At 48.3% G+C, this 14982-nt stretch overlaps 1 protein-coding gene across 2 annotated transcripts in view; it reads left to right on the plus strand.

Annotated features, from left to right (window-relative positions):
- sardh (sarcosine dehydrogenase) overlaps positions 1–14982 on the plus strand; it is a 51627-nt gene that overhangs the window by 13379 nt on the left and 23266 nt on the right. For both annotated transcript variants that reach the window (XM_055660322.1, XM_055660321.1), the window contains exons 3-8: positions 242–420; positions 3481–3660; positions 6600–6723; positions 9215–9315; positions 10598–10702; positions 11578–11707. In XM_055660322.1, coding sequence (XP_055516297.1) covers positions 242–420; positions 3481–3660; positions 6600–6723; positions 9215–9315; positions 10598–10702; positions 11578–11707 — 819 coding nt within the window. The remainder of the gene's footprint in view (positions 1–241; positions 421–3480; positions 3661–6599; positions 6724–9214; positions 9316–10597; positions 10703–11577; positions 11708–14982) is intronic.

Here is a 14982-nt window from a genome sequence, read left to right on the forward strand (position 1 = left end):
CTATATCTCTCGTTTCCCTCTCTCTCACCTGACTGAAGTCCGAAGAAGGGTCTCGACCCGAAAACGTGGTCATTCCTTTCCTCCAGAGCTGCTGCCTGTCCCGCCGGTTCACTCCTGTGTTTTTGTGTCTAACCTTGGTCTAAAGCCGTGACGTCTGCAGTTCCTTCCTGCACTAGAGTATCATGGATGCTTTTTGTGTGACCTTCCCCAGTTCAGGCCCCTCTTTCGCTACTTTCCGCAGGTCTCCTGTGGCAACTACGACCCAGTGACATTGAGGTGGAACTCCTGAGCCACACGCGCAGGGTTGTGAGCAAAGACCTGGAGCAAGAGACCGGGCTACACACCGGCTGGATCGAGAACGGTGGCCTCTTCATCGCCTCGAACAAGCAGAGGTTGGACGAGTACAAACGCCTCATGTCAGTAAGTTCCTCCCGGACTTCATATGTTCAGAAGTGATTGTAGATTAGTTTAGTTTGGAGTAGCAGCATGGTAAACAGGCCGACAAAAGTGCTGGAGAAACTCAGCGGGTGCAGCAGCATCAATGGAGCGAAGGAAATAGGCAACGTTTTGGGCCGAAACCCTTCTTCAGACCTATGATACACAGGCCCTTCGGCCCACCGAGTCCGCCGCCGACCAGCGATCCCCGCACACTGACACTACCCTACACACACAAGGGACAATCTTATATTCATACCAAGACAATTAACCTATAAACCTGTACGTCTTTGGAGTGTTGGAGTGTTTCATTAGAGAGTTAGATTTAGCTCTTAGGGACAAGGGAATCAAGGGATATGGGGGAAAAGCCGTAATGAGGCACTGATTTAGGATGATCTGCCATGATCATATTGAATGACAGTGCTGGCTCGAAGGGCCGAATGGCCTACTCCTGCACCTGTTTTCTATGTTTCTATGTTGGAGGAAACCGAAGATCACGGAGAAAACCCACGCTGGTCGCGGGGAGAACGTACAAACTCCGTACAGACAGCACCCGTAGTCGGGATCGAACCCGGGTCGCTGGCACTGTAAGCCCTATAAGGCAGCAACTCTACTGCTGCGCCACCGTGCCGAGGCTAGATGAGCAGACTTAGGCCATTTGGCCCATCGAGTCTACTCCGCCTTTCATACCCGGCAGATCTATCTTTCAAAAACCTTTGTTGAATATATTCGGCACCCAAAGATTCACAAGTTCCAGGTGAAATTTCTCTTCAACTCAGATCCCTGAGCTGAGAATTTAAAACCACCAAAACAATTTGTGGGTGTGACCTTGAAGGTACCTGATTGCCATTTAAAAAAAAAATCATAATGTCCTTAAAGGAGACTGGCTGGTCTGAGTGTTTACATAATAATAATAATAACAATAATTTTATTTATAGAGCACTTTAAAAACAAACATAGCTGCAACAAAGTGCTGTTACATCACTAATCATTGACAAAAAAGTGAATACACTCCAGAAATAACAATCAAAAGAAATAGTAGGAAAAGACATGTAAAATAAAGAAACATCAAAACACCACAAACAGAAGCAAAGCCTCAGGCATGGTCAAAAGTGACACAAGCACATGTGGTGGGAATTGCAACGTGTTCAATATAGGCAAGGTAACAGATAGAGGAAAAGGGGCATTGAGGTTCAATCAAAAAATGATGGAACGCGGAGCAGAGGCCTTTTGCCTCCTCTTAACTCTCCGAAACAGCTGACAGATTACTCTCACTTCCCTCTCTACTCCACAAGCCACCAATCTCTCCCTTTCCCCGCAGTATCTTGTCCCCACCCCAACTTCATCTCTGGTGTCGAGTGTTAAAATTCCGCCGTGTGTGAGCTGTCTCTCGCCCAAGTGCGTCACCATTATTTTATTTCCTAGACTCGTAAATGCTGGAGTAACTCAGCGGGGCAGGCAGCATCTCTGGAGAGAGGGAACGGCTGACGTTCCGGGTCTCTCCGGAGACGCCGCCTGTCCCGCTGAGTTACTCCAGCATTTTGTGTCTGATCGGTTGAAACCAGCATATGCAGTTCCTCCCTACATCTTTTATTTCATACTTGGCTTATAAAGGGTTTTGAGTTATTATACATGAGGGCAAGCAAGCACAGTATGTTAGCCCTGGCCACACAGTAGCTGAAAGTAATAATTAATCCCTTTACATATTTACAGGCGTGCTGGCATCAGCCAGTGGTAAAGTCAATCGCTAAATAAACTCTTGCACAAGCAGCAAGGTCAATGCAACCAACAGGACATGAACAACATCCACCAACCCTTATTTTGGGCCTCTAATGGTGTCAGGACTAGGGGGTGTGAGGGGGCAGAGTGTGAGGTCTGGGCTGGGACTGCCAAGTGCAGAATGTGTGCAAACACAAGCATTCAAAGGTTTTCATTACAGGATGGCAAGTAGCCCTTGCCCTCTCTCTCTCATCCCCTCTCTCTCTCTCTCTGTCCCTCCCCCCACCCTAGTTGTCCTACTAGTTTCACTCTCGTCCCGTTGAATTTCAGTGTCTGTATAACTCGTTATCACCAACCCCAACAGCCAACAATGGACCATTGTGGACTCTACATTTTACTGATCGTCGATATTTTTTGCATATGTTTCATTCACTTGATCAATGTCTCTCTATATCACCGTCTATATCCATTGTTTCCCTTTCAAGAGTCAAGAGAGTTCCTTGTCATGTGTCCCAGATATGAAATTCTTGCTTTGCTTCAGCACAACAGAACATAGTAGGCATGAATACAGAACAGATCAGTGTGTCCATACACCATTTCTGACTTTCTGTCTGACATCTCGACCCGAAATGTCACCGATTCCATTGTCTCCAGAGATTCTTCCTGACATTGCTGAGTTACTCCAGCATTTTATGTCTTGTCTTTGTTTTAAAACCAGCATCTGCAGTTCCTTCCTGCTCCTTTTGAAATCTCTATGTTTCTGTTGAGGGGGAAGAAATGCAGAAACAGGAACCTGACCATTTAATGTTCTAAAGGACCTGTCCCACTTTGCGATTTTTCTCGGCGACTGCCGACGTCGTATCAGTGTCGCCAAAAGATTTTGAACATTTCAAAATTCAGCGGCGACACAAAAAAAATGTTGCGACACTTGAAAAAACGGCGCGCGTCAATACGTCGTCACGCCGCGTCACGCTGAACCACGCCGCAAATTTTTCGGTGATCTGACACGTCAGTGAATGATGCCGGCAGTTGCCGTAAAAATCGCCAAGTGGGACAGGCCCTTTAATCATTCCCTTTTGTCACCGCTGACTTGCATTGATTCGTATTAGAAACATAGAAAATAGTTGCAGGATTAGCCATTCGGCCCTTCAGTCTATCCATGTCCCCCGGTGATGCTGCCTGACCCGCTGACTTACTCCAGTACTCTGTAGTTCCACATAAAACGTTCTGACTGTCTATCCTATCGATGCTTCATACTTTCAGATAAGAACAGGATAATTTTTTTTTTTTTTAACCAATTCATCTTATTTTCCCTCCCTCTTTTAGCTGGGGAAGGTCTATGGGATTGAGTCCCATGTGTTGTCTCCCTCGGAGACAAAGGATTTGTACCCTCTGATGAACGTGAGTGACCTGTACGGCACTCTCTACGTCCCCACTGATGGCACCATGGACCCTGCCGGGACCTGCAGCACCCTGGCACGTGCGGCCACCACTCGTGGGGCCACGGTAGGTCACCCGCTCCACCCTGCCGGCAACCATCTCAGCGCCAGAGATCCAGGTTCGATCCCGACCGCGGGTGCTGTCAAATCACAAAGACGTACGGGCCTGTGGGTTTAATTGTCCTCTCATAGAAACATAGAAAATAGGTGCAGGAGTAGGCCATTCGGCCCTTCGAGCCTGCGCCGCCATTCTATATGATCATGGCTGATCATCCAACTCAGTATCCTGTACCTGCCTTCTCTCCATACCCCCTGATCCCTTTAGCCACAAGGGCCACATCTAACTCCTTCTTAAATATAGCCAATGAACCGTGGCCTCAACTACCTTCTGTGGCAGAGAGTTCCAAAGATTCACCACTCTCTGTGTAAAAAATGATTTTCTCATCTCGGTCCTAAAAGACTTCCCTCTTATCCTTAAACTGTGACCTCTTGTTCTGGACTTCCCCAACATCGGGAATAATCTTCCTGCATCTAGCCTGTCCAACCCCTTAAGAATTTTGTAAGTTTCTATAAGATCCCCCCTCAATCATCTAAATTCTAGCAAGTACAAGCCGAGTCTATCCAGTCTTTCTTCATATGAAAGTCCTGCCATCCCAGGAATCAGTCTGGTGGACCTTCTCTGTACTCCCTCTATGGCAAGACTCCCCAAGTGTGGTAGATGGGAGAGTGAGAATGACATAGAACTTATTTCGGGTACATGGATAGGACAGAGTTAGAGGGTTATGGGCCAAACGCAGGCAGGTGGGACCAGTGTAGCTGGGACATGTTGGCTGGTGTGGGCAAGTTGGGCTGAAGGGCATGTTTCCACCCTGTGTGACTCTGTGGTTATGAGAACTAGTGTGATGGCTGGTCGGCGTAGACCCAAACTGGCCGAAGGGCCTGTTTCCATGCTGTATCTTTCAATCAATCATTTGAGCCTAACGCCAGGATCTTGCATGTGGTGTAAGGCTGTGAATGGCATCCGTGTTATAGGACAGTGCTCAATAATGAGATGCCCTTTCATAGCTGTATGTCCTGTGGAAATATTTAACTCCTGTTTCGCGGATCGCATGGATTCTGATTCCTCTTGCCGATACCTCCTGACACCTCACGCTGCCTCGGCAAGGCCAGCAGCATAATCAAGGACAAGTCGCACCTTGGCCACTCCACTCCTTCTCCCCTCTCCCATCGTGCAAAAGGTGTATAAGTGTGGAAACTCACACCTCCGCATTCAGAGACAGTTTCTTGCCAGCTGTTATCAGGCAACTGGATCATCCTACCACAACCAGAGAGCGGTCCTGAACTACTGTCTACCTCTTTGGTGACCCTCGGACTATCCTTGTTCGGACTTTTACCGTGCGCTAAATGTTATTCCCTTATCGTGTTCCTGTACACTGTAAGCGGATCGATTGTAATCATGTATTGCCGTTCTGCTGACTGGTTAGCGCGCAACGATGGCGTTTCACTGTACAGGTGAGGATAAACCAAAGTTAACTGAACTCTGATAAATCGGACACAGTTTCTCTTGCCTCCAATCCTGCAATTCCATGCGGCCAAAAGCACCAAGATTGCCACATAAGTTTCAATGGCGATAGACACAAAAAGCTGCAGTAACTCAGCGATGGTCGGTGCAGCATCTGTTGATCTGAAGAGAGATGGGTCTGCATTGGTACGTACGACTGTAACCTATCATCCGGGCTGTGTGCAGTAGGGGTTGAGTGAACTAATTCAGAGTAGATCAAGGAGACATGTTCCATCTGGTCCCATCTGCACCCCTTGCTCTGCACCCATTGCACTTCATATCCCTTGTTCTTTTCGCCCTGTTTGCAAGAGCGGGCCCAGAAATCACTTGAACTCATTCAGCTTCACTTAACCCCTTAAATGGTGATTGTGCGCAGGTAAACATGGGCTTTACTGGCTGCAGCCCTCAGCCGTTAACGCCGCGGCAATCAACTTACATTTATGCGGCTGCGTTAATGGGGATTGAAGGCCGGGGGTGAAGGCACTGGAGCGTGAAGACTCCGAGCCAAACACAGGAAGACGTTTCTGTTTCAGTGCATCTGTCTCTGACGGCATTCACTGAGTTGTCTCATCGAACAGCTTGTTCAAATTGCTCCGGCGTTTCAGCCGACAAGGAAGCGTAGCAGCTTATGCGGAAAGTTGGTTAATGGGCAAGTGTTCCTTGGGCTGTGGAGAGGGGGCAAAGCTGGCTCCGCCTTCACTTTCCCATCTGGGCTCCGTGGAATGTCGGGAAGCAGGAGGGGAGGTGGGCCGGGCGAGCTCAGAGTCTAGCCAAGGGTCTCTGAACGTGACGATGGGATTTAACGTGGTCACTTAGAGTCATACAGTGTGGAAACAGGCCCTTCGGCTCAGCTTGCCCATGCCGGCCAAGGTTCCCCACCTAAACTAGACCCACCTGCCTCACTTTGGCCTGTAACCCTCTAAACCTGGCCTATCCATGCACCTGCAAGAGTGTCGTTTCAATGTTGTTGTACTGCCAGTCTCAATTATCTCCTCTGGCAGCTTGGTTCATAAACCCACCGTGGGAATTTAGAAAAAGTTGCCTCTCAGGTTCCTATTAAATTTCCCCCCTCGACTTTAACCCCATGTCCTCTGCTTCTCGATTCCCTTACTCTGAGTAAAGGACTGTGTTCATTCATCCTATCTATTCCCCTCATGTTGTTATACACCTCTATATGATCACCCCTCATCCTCCTGCGCTCCAAGGAATAAAGGACAAAGTAGGTCACGGGGAGAACGTACAAACTCTGTGCAGACAGGACCCGTAGTGAGTATTGAACCCGGGTCTCTGGTGCTGTGAGGCAGCAATCCTACCGCTGCCCCACCGTGACGCTCTAAGATTCGAGATATCGAATCTTGGGTCAGAGTTCTTGGTGCAGGGATAAGGGTTGCACTCTGTGACATTTTGTGGTTACTTAATTTATTTCTCTCTCTGTCTCTCTCAAGGTGATCGAGAACTGCCCAGTGACGGGGATCCAGGTGAAGGTGGATGATTTTGGGGTTCGGCGGGTCGCTGGCGTGGAGACGGACTATGGAACGATCCAGACAGCTTGTGCCATTAACTGCGCAGGTGAGACAGAGAGCGAGGCGGGGTGCAGCTGGCTGCAGTTCCCACCAGCCCACGGATAGACACATAGAAGCATAGAAAAATAGGTGCAGGAGTAGGCCATTCGGCCCTTCGAGCCTGCACCGCCATTCAATATGATCATGGCTGATCATCCAACACAGTATCCCATCCCTGCCTTCTCTCCATACCCCCTGAACCCTTTAGTCACAAGGGCCACATCTAACTCCCTCTTAAATATAGCCAATGAACTGTGGCCTTAACTACCTTCTGTGGCAGAGTGTATCACCACTCTCTGTGTGAAAAACGTTTTCCTCATCTCGGTCCCAAAGGATTTCCCCTTTATCCTTGAACTGTGTGACCCCTTGTCCTGGACTTCCCCAGTCTTTCTTCATATGAAAGTCCTGACATCCCAGGAATCAGTCTGGTGAACCTTCTCTGCACTCCCTCTAGGGCAAGAATGTATTTCCTCAGATTTGGAGACCAAAACTGTACGCAATACTCCAGGTGTGGTCTCACCAAGACCCTGTACAACTGCAGTAGAACCTCCCTGCTCCTATATTCAAATCCTTTTGCTATGAATGCTACCATACCATTTGCTTTCTTCATTGCCTGCTGCACCTGCATGCCCACTTTCAATGACTGGCGTACCATGACACCCAGGTCTCGTTGCATCTCCCCTTTTCCTAATCGGTCACCATTTAGATAAAAGTCTACTTTCCTGTTTTTGCCACCAAAGTGGATAACCTCACAATTATCCACATTATACTGCAACTGCCATGCATTTGCCCACTCAACCAGCCTGGACACACTTGGAAGACCAGTCTAGTACCTCCCATACGCCCATCTTCAGAGTGCTCCCAAACTATCTCTCAATTCTGGTTATTTTTGTTAACGTCGAGAATGTCTGCCCAGCAAATGTCACCAGCACTGAGATTAGAAGTGTGGTGGCCATCCGGTGAATTTCATTGTCACAAACGGCTGTGGAGGCTGGATAGACTTGGTTTATACTCTCTAGAATTTAGAAGATTGAGAGGGGATCTTATAGAAACTTACAAAATTCTTAAGGGGTTGGACAGGCTAGATGCAGGAAGATTGTTCCCGATGTTAGGGAAGTCCAGGGCAAGGGGTCACAGCTTAAGGATAAAGGGGAAATCCTTTAAAACCGAGATGAGAAGAACTTTTTTCACGCAGAGAGTGGTGAATCTCTGGAACTCTCTGCCACAGAGGGTAGTTGAGGCCAGTTCATTGGCTATATTTAAGAGGGAGTTAGATGTGGCCCTTGTGGCTAAGGGGATCAGGGGGTATAGAGAGAAGGCAGGTACGGGATACTGAGTTGGATGATCAGCCATGATCATATTGAATGGCGGTGCAGGCTCGAAGGGCCGAATGGCCTCTACTCCTGCACCTAATTTCTATGTTTCTATGTTTCTATCCATAGGCAGAGATTGATAGATTCTTCAGGGAGAATTGTTGTACCTGCATTGGTGCTGTGTGGCCAGCAGAGGGCAGGGCTGAGCAGCTGGGCACTGCTGTCATTGAGGTGTACAGCATGGAACCAGGCCATTCGGCCCAACTTGCCCACACTTGCCAACCTCTCATCTACACTAATCCCTCCTGCCTGCATTTGGTCCATATCCCTCCAAACCTGTCCGATCCATACACCCGTGTAGTTGCTTCTTAAACGTTGGGATAGTCCCTGCCTCAGCTATCTCCTCTGGCAGCTCGTTCCATACACCCACCATCCTCTGTGTGAAAAAGTTACCCCATCAGATTCCTATTAAATCTTTCCCCCTTCACCTTAAACCTCTGCCCTCTGGTGCATCTGCCAGATCTATTCCTCTCATTATTTAATGCCCAAAATCAAATCCCTTGCAAACCCCTCTCTCTCCACCCCTTCCCCCACCCTAGTTGGCCTGCCAGTTCCACTCTTCGCATCCATGTGTCCCCTCGTTATCGCCTCTCCCACAGCCAACAATGGACCATTGTGGGCTCTACCTTTCCTTGGTCATCGGTCGCTTGGTGGCGCAACGGTGGAGTTGCTGCCTCACAGCGCCAGAGACTCAGGTTGGATCCTGACTACGGGCGCCGTCTGTACGGAGGTTGTACGTTCTCCCCGTGACCTGCGTGGGTTTTTTCTCCGAGAGTTTTTTTTCCTCCCACACTCCAAAGACGTGCAGGTCTGTAGGTTAGTTGGCTTGGTTTTAATGTAACATTGCCCCTAGTGTGTGGAGGTTAGTGTCAACGTGCGGGGATCGCTGGTCCGTGTGGACTTGGTGGGCTGAAGGGCCTGTTTCTGCGCTGTATCTCTCCCAACTAAACTAATCGGTGCTGGTCCTGATTTGTTCAGCACCTTTTCATGCCTCTAGTTTTCCTCTCCCCCTGACTCTCAGTCTGAAGAAGGGTCCCGACCCGAAACGTCACCTGTTCCTTTTCTCCAGAGATGCTGCCTGACCCGCTGAGTTACTCCAGCATTTTGTGCTCTGTTTGGTGACAGGTGTGTGGGCTCGGAAGCTGGGGGCCATGGCTGGGGTTAATGTTCCTCTTATTGCCATGCGGCACGCCTACGTGGTGACAGAGCGGATCGAAGGAATCCAGGTACATTCATATGTGATAGGAGCAGAATTAGGCCATTCGGCCCATCAAGTCTGCTCCGCCATTCAATCACGGCTGATCTATCTTTCCCTCTCAACCCCATTCTCCTGCCTTCTCCCCATAACCACTGACCCGTACTAATCAAGAATCTATCTATCTCTGCCTTGCAAATATCCATTGACTTGGTCCCCACAGCGTTCTGTGGCAATGCCAGAGTCCAGGTGTCTAAAGCCCCTTGGTTCTATATTGACACGTATATGTGAATGTGTTAAGACGGTGTGAATATGTTTCTGTGTCACAGTGTGACTGCCTCTGAGAGAGGTGCAAGCACTCTCATCCACGCTCTATTCCCAGGAGCATGGGTTTCATTAGTTCATAAGTTATGGGAGCAGAATTAGGCCATTCGGCCCATCAAGTCTACTCTGCCATTCAATCACGGCTGATCTGAAGGCTGTGGAGGCCAAGTCAATGGGTATTTGTAAGGCAGAGATATAGATTCTTGATCAATAAGAGTATCAGGGGGTTATAGAGTCATAGAGTGATACAGTGTGGAAACAGACCCTTCGGCCCAACTTGCCCACACCGGCCAACATGTCCCAGCTACACTAGTCCCCCCTGCCAGCGTTTGGTCCATATCCCTCCAAACCCGTCCTATCCATGTACCTGTCTAACTGCTTCTTAAACAATGGGTTGGTCCCTGCCTCAACTACCTCCTCTGGCAGCTTGTTCCATACACCCACCACCCTTTGATGAAAATGTTACCCCTCAGATTCCTATTCTGTGTGGAGATGGCGTGTTCTAAGCCCATTTTGTTTGTGAGGCCCAGCGCAAATTGGAGGAACAGCACCTCATATTTCGCTTGGGCAGCTTACACCCCAGCAGCATGAACATTGACTTCTCTAACTTGAAGTAACTCCCTCTCTCTCCATCTCCTCCCCCTTCCACGTTCTCCCACTAGTCTTACTGCCTCCGACTAGAATTTATCTCTGTTTGCTTTGTTACCTTCTCCAAATTAACAAATAATCTATTCTGCATTTTCCTTGATCTGCATTTCCTTTTGTCCTGTTTTCACACCTTACACTTCCTTATCTATGTATCTACCACTCTCCCGTTGCGTTGGTTTGAAGAAGGGTCTCGACCTGAAACGTCATTCCTTCTCTCCAGAGACGCTGCCTGTCCCGCTGAGTTACTCCAGCGTTTTCTGTCTACCTTCGATTTAAACCAGCACCTGCAGTTCCTTCCCACCCACTTTGTATGTGTGTGTGTGTGTTGTCTCTGTTCACAGAACATGCCGAATGTTCGGGATCACGACGCCTCAGTGTATCTCCGTCTCCAGGGCGATGCCTTGTCGGTGGGAGGATACGAACCCAATCCAAACTTCTGGGAAGAGGTAAGAATCATCTGCCTGCATGTCAAACCTGGATGTGAACTGGAGCAGGAGAACCATAGATCTGGGACAACAAGGTGATTACAAAATGATCTGTTTCCAAGCAATGAATATCTGTAACGTGCTTGGGATAGCAGCGGGAAGATGAACTAACGAGGGGAGTTGCGTATAGGAGCAAAGAAGTCCCTCTGCAGTTGTACAGAGCCCTGGTGAGACCACACCTGGAGTATTGTGTACAGTTTTGGTCTCCTAATTCGAGGACGGACATTTTTGCTATTGAGGGAGGAGTGCAGCGTAGGTTCACAAGGTTAATTCCCGGGATGGCGGGACTGTCAAACGATGAAAGAATGGAGCAAATGGGCTTGTATCCACTGGAAGTTTGAAGGATGAGAGGATATATTATAGAAACATGTAAAATTATTAAGAGATTGGACAAGCTAGATGCAGGAAATTTGCTCCCATTGTTGGGAGAGTCCAGAACCAGGGGCCACAGTTTAAGAATAAGGGGTAGGCCATTTTGAACTGAGATGAGGAAAGTGTTTTTCAGCCAGAGAGTTGTGAGTTTGTGGAATTCTCTGCCGTGGGGGCCGATTCACTGGATGCATTCAAAAGAGAGTTAAATCGAGCTCTTAGGGCTAGAGGAATCAAGGGATATGGAGAGAAGGCAGGAACGGGGTACTGATTGTGGATGATCAGCCATGATCACATTGAATGGCGGTGCTGGCTCGAAGGGCCAAATGGCCTCCTCCTGCACCTATTGTCTATGTTTCTATGATTAAATGGGTGAGGAGCAGGGACATGAAGTGTCTAGTGAGAGTCAGAGTGTACAACAGCATTGCAGCTTTGGAACTGCTGACTTTTTCCGTCTCTCGATGCAGGTCCTGGATAAGTTTGCCTTCAGCCTCTTTGATCTGGATTGGGATGTCTTCACTCAGTTGATCGAAGGAGCAATTAATCGTATTCCTGTACTGGAGACAACTGGGGTGAAGTCAACTGTGTGTGGCCCAGGTATGAAGCCGGTCGCTAACGGGCAGGGAGTGGACTCAGCAGGACAGCCGTCTTAACCGTAGCATAGATCCAGCGTTGGTCGGCGCGGACTTAGTGGGTCTGCTATATCTCGAAACACTATCTTTTTATCTATAAAACGCTATATTTCTAAATGTTATTTTTTTTGTGTCGTTTAGAGACACAGCATGAAAACAGGCCATTCGGCCCACCAAGTCTGTGCCAAACAGCATTCTCTGTACACTAAAACCCCTGTCCCACTGTACGAGTTCTTCTTCTTCTTCTTGCGTATGGCGTGCACAGCCTAAAGTTGTAGGCCAACTTGTTCTATTTGATCCTACTTGTGCACACCAGGTTGATTGCATTCGTTGAAACAGGGCGGACCACGTGAAGGTTGCAATCTCCCACCCCACTGTACAAGTTCATTCCAAGAGCTCTCCCGAGTTTGCCCCTGATTCGAACTCAGAGATTTACGGTAATGGCCGCTCGTAAGCACTCGGGGATCTCGTGAACATTTTTCAACATGTTGAAAAATCTTCACGGGTCTTCCCGAGCTTACCTGCCGTTAGCGAGTCTTCTCGAGTACCTGCCGTTAGCGTTACGAGCCGTTAAGAGACGTCCCCAAGCTCCGACGTACCCGCTACGTTCATTCTCCGTGCTTACCACGAGTTTGATTTTTTTTTTAAACTCGGGAGAGCTCTTGAATGAACTCGTACAGTGGGACAGGGCCTTTACACTATCCTGCACACACACGTAGGGACAATTTGTACCAAAGCCAAATCACCCACAAATCTATACAGCTTTAGAATGTGCGAGGAAACCAGAGCTCTCGGAGAAAACCCACGCAGATCACGGGGAGAGCGTGCAAACTCCGTACAGACAGCACCCGTAGTCAGGATGGAACCCGGATCTCCGGCTCTGTGTTCGCTGTAAGGCAGCAACTCTACCGCTGCACCACCGTGACCGCCCTTCAGACATCTGACGAAGAATCCCGACCCCATACATTGTCTGTCCATTCCCTTCCACAGATGCTGCCTGACCTGCTGAGTTCTTCCAGCACTTTTTGTGTTGCAGTAGATTTTCTGATTTTATTTTTTCCCCAGACTGTTGACACAGCGAGGAGTCGGAGCAAATAAACCACCCGCCTTTCTGGGCAGTGTGTTCCCGAGATAGTATACAGTTTAATATTGCCACTTATCTGAAGAAGGGTCTCGACCCGAAACGTCACCCAATCCTTCGCTCCTGAGATGCTGCCAGACCCGCTGAGTTACTCCAGCATTTGGGGTCTCTCTTTGGGATTCTCTTGCTCTGCAGTTGCTTGCCAGTAGGTGGAGCTATTTCATGGCGTTAAGATTAGGAGCCAACATTTAGGATATTGGGAACATTTTCTCTCCCAACTCTAGTTCTCTAAGGACTGAGGAGATGTGGAGGGTTGAGGACCTGCAAACACTGTTAAATATGTGAACTGTGGACGAACATAAAAAGTCAAAGTGATGGAGTAACTCAGCGGGTCAGACAGCATCCCTGGAGAACATGAAGAACATGCATGGGTGATGTTTTGGGTCGGGACCAGGGATGTACTGCAGCCAGATCTCTGACAGCGGGAATTTCAACTAGCGGGGAATTTAACAGTGGCCACATATTAAATCTTGTTCGACCCTCTTGGGAGACTTGTTTGCAAATCCTGAAATGGCGCCCCTGTTTGAGCTCCAGCACCTAAAATGTTAGCGCAGGAGCACTGGTTGGGACCCAATATTGGTTACACTAAGGACTCTGGGCATTTTTGCACAAGCATTGGGATTATTTTATTTTCAGTTCATTTTCCGTTCTTTAAACTACAGAGATGCAGCACGGACACAGGCCCTTCGGCCCATCGAATCCACGCCGACCCGTGATCACCCCCCACACCAACACAATCCTATACACTAGGGACATTTAATAATTTTATCAAAGCCAATTAACCTACACACATGTGAGTTATCTGAGTATTGTGTTCACGGGCATGTTATGGTGCAGTATGTGAGAATGTTGTTGTTCCATTGTCAGCATCTATGACAATTAAACACTCCAGACTCCTGATTCTGTTGCAGTTCCGATGTGTTCTGCATCTCCTGTGTAAATACAGGCCTGATGGTGATGCTAAAGATGCATTCAAAATGCTGGAGTTACTCAGGGGGCCAGGCAGCATCTCTGGAGAAAATGGATAGGTGATGATCCAGGGTGGGACCCGACCTCCAGAGACACTACCTGTCCCACTGAGTTACTCCGGCACTTCATGTTTACCTTTGGTATAACCCAGCATCTGCAGTTCCTTCTTATCAAAGATCTTATAGCGGAGCAAGATAGGCTACTCCTGCTAAATGCAATGGACTGACGTGTAGTAGCTATGGAGGGGGATCATGGGCATTTTCCACGCCCATTTTAGCAACCTGAGCCTACCTAACCCGACCCGACTCGCACTGTAATCAATGTTGCGGGGCAACAGTTTGTGTGGGTCAGATTCATAAATCTGTCAGTTCAAACTTCTTGTCAAGAATAAAATTTGATTCTGGTAATTGTCTTTTTTAATGTTTTTTAAATCATTTCTTTTTAAATGGCTCACAAGCCGTGTTTGAGTTGATTTTGTAGTAACCGGGGAACCGACCGACTCGCAGGGTGATTGACAGGGGGGACTTTTTGTGCGTGATTATAGGGTTAGATTCATAATTCTGTTAGTTCATAATTCTGTTGATTCTTGTTAAGGAATAAAATGTTTATAAACACACATACATGAAATTATATAAATGTATATAACACACACAATTATATTTCTTCTAAACCAATAATGAACTTTATTTCAGACTAGACACGGGACATTAAATAAGAAACATTGTAAATAAGAAACATTGTCTTGGGGCACTCTCTCTCCCCGCTGCCCCGGGCCCCGCACTCCTTCTCCCCGCTGCCCCGCACTCCTTCTCCCCGCTGCCCCGCACTCTCTCTCCCCGCACTCTCTCTCCCCGCTGCCCCGGGCCCCGCACTCTCTCTCCCCGCTGCCCCGGGCCTTGCACTCCTTCTCCTCGCTGCGGATCCAATCTTTGGCCGGAAGCAAGAAGGCGGGAGCAAGAAAGCGGTGCAAGATGGCGGAACAAGATGGCGGAGTCAGCTTGCTAAAATGTGTCCTGTAATCACCCATGAAACCGCCCATGAGCGTACCTCACGTTTGCGTGAGAGTAACCTATCTTGCTTCGCTCTAAGATCTTTGCTTCTTATTACTGACGGTGATGCTTTTTGTTGTG

This window comes from Leucoraja erinacea, chromosome 31, assembly GCF_028641065.1.
Source record: "Leucoraja erinacea ecotype New England chromosome 31, Leri_hhj_1, whole genome shotgun sequence".
In the NCBI taxonomy this organism is placed as follows: Eukaryota; Metazoa; Chordata; class Chondrichthyes; order Rajiformes; family Rajidae; genus Leucoraja; species Leucoraja erinaceus.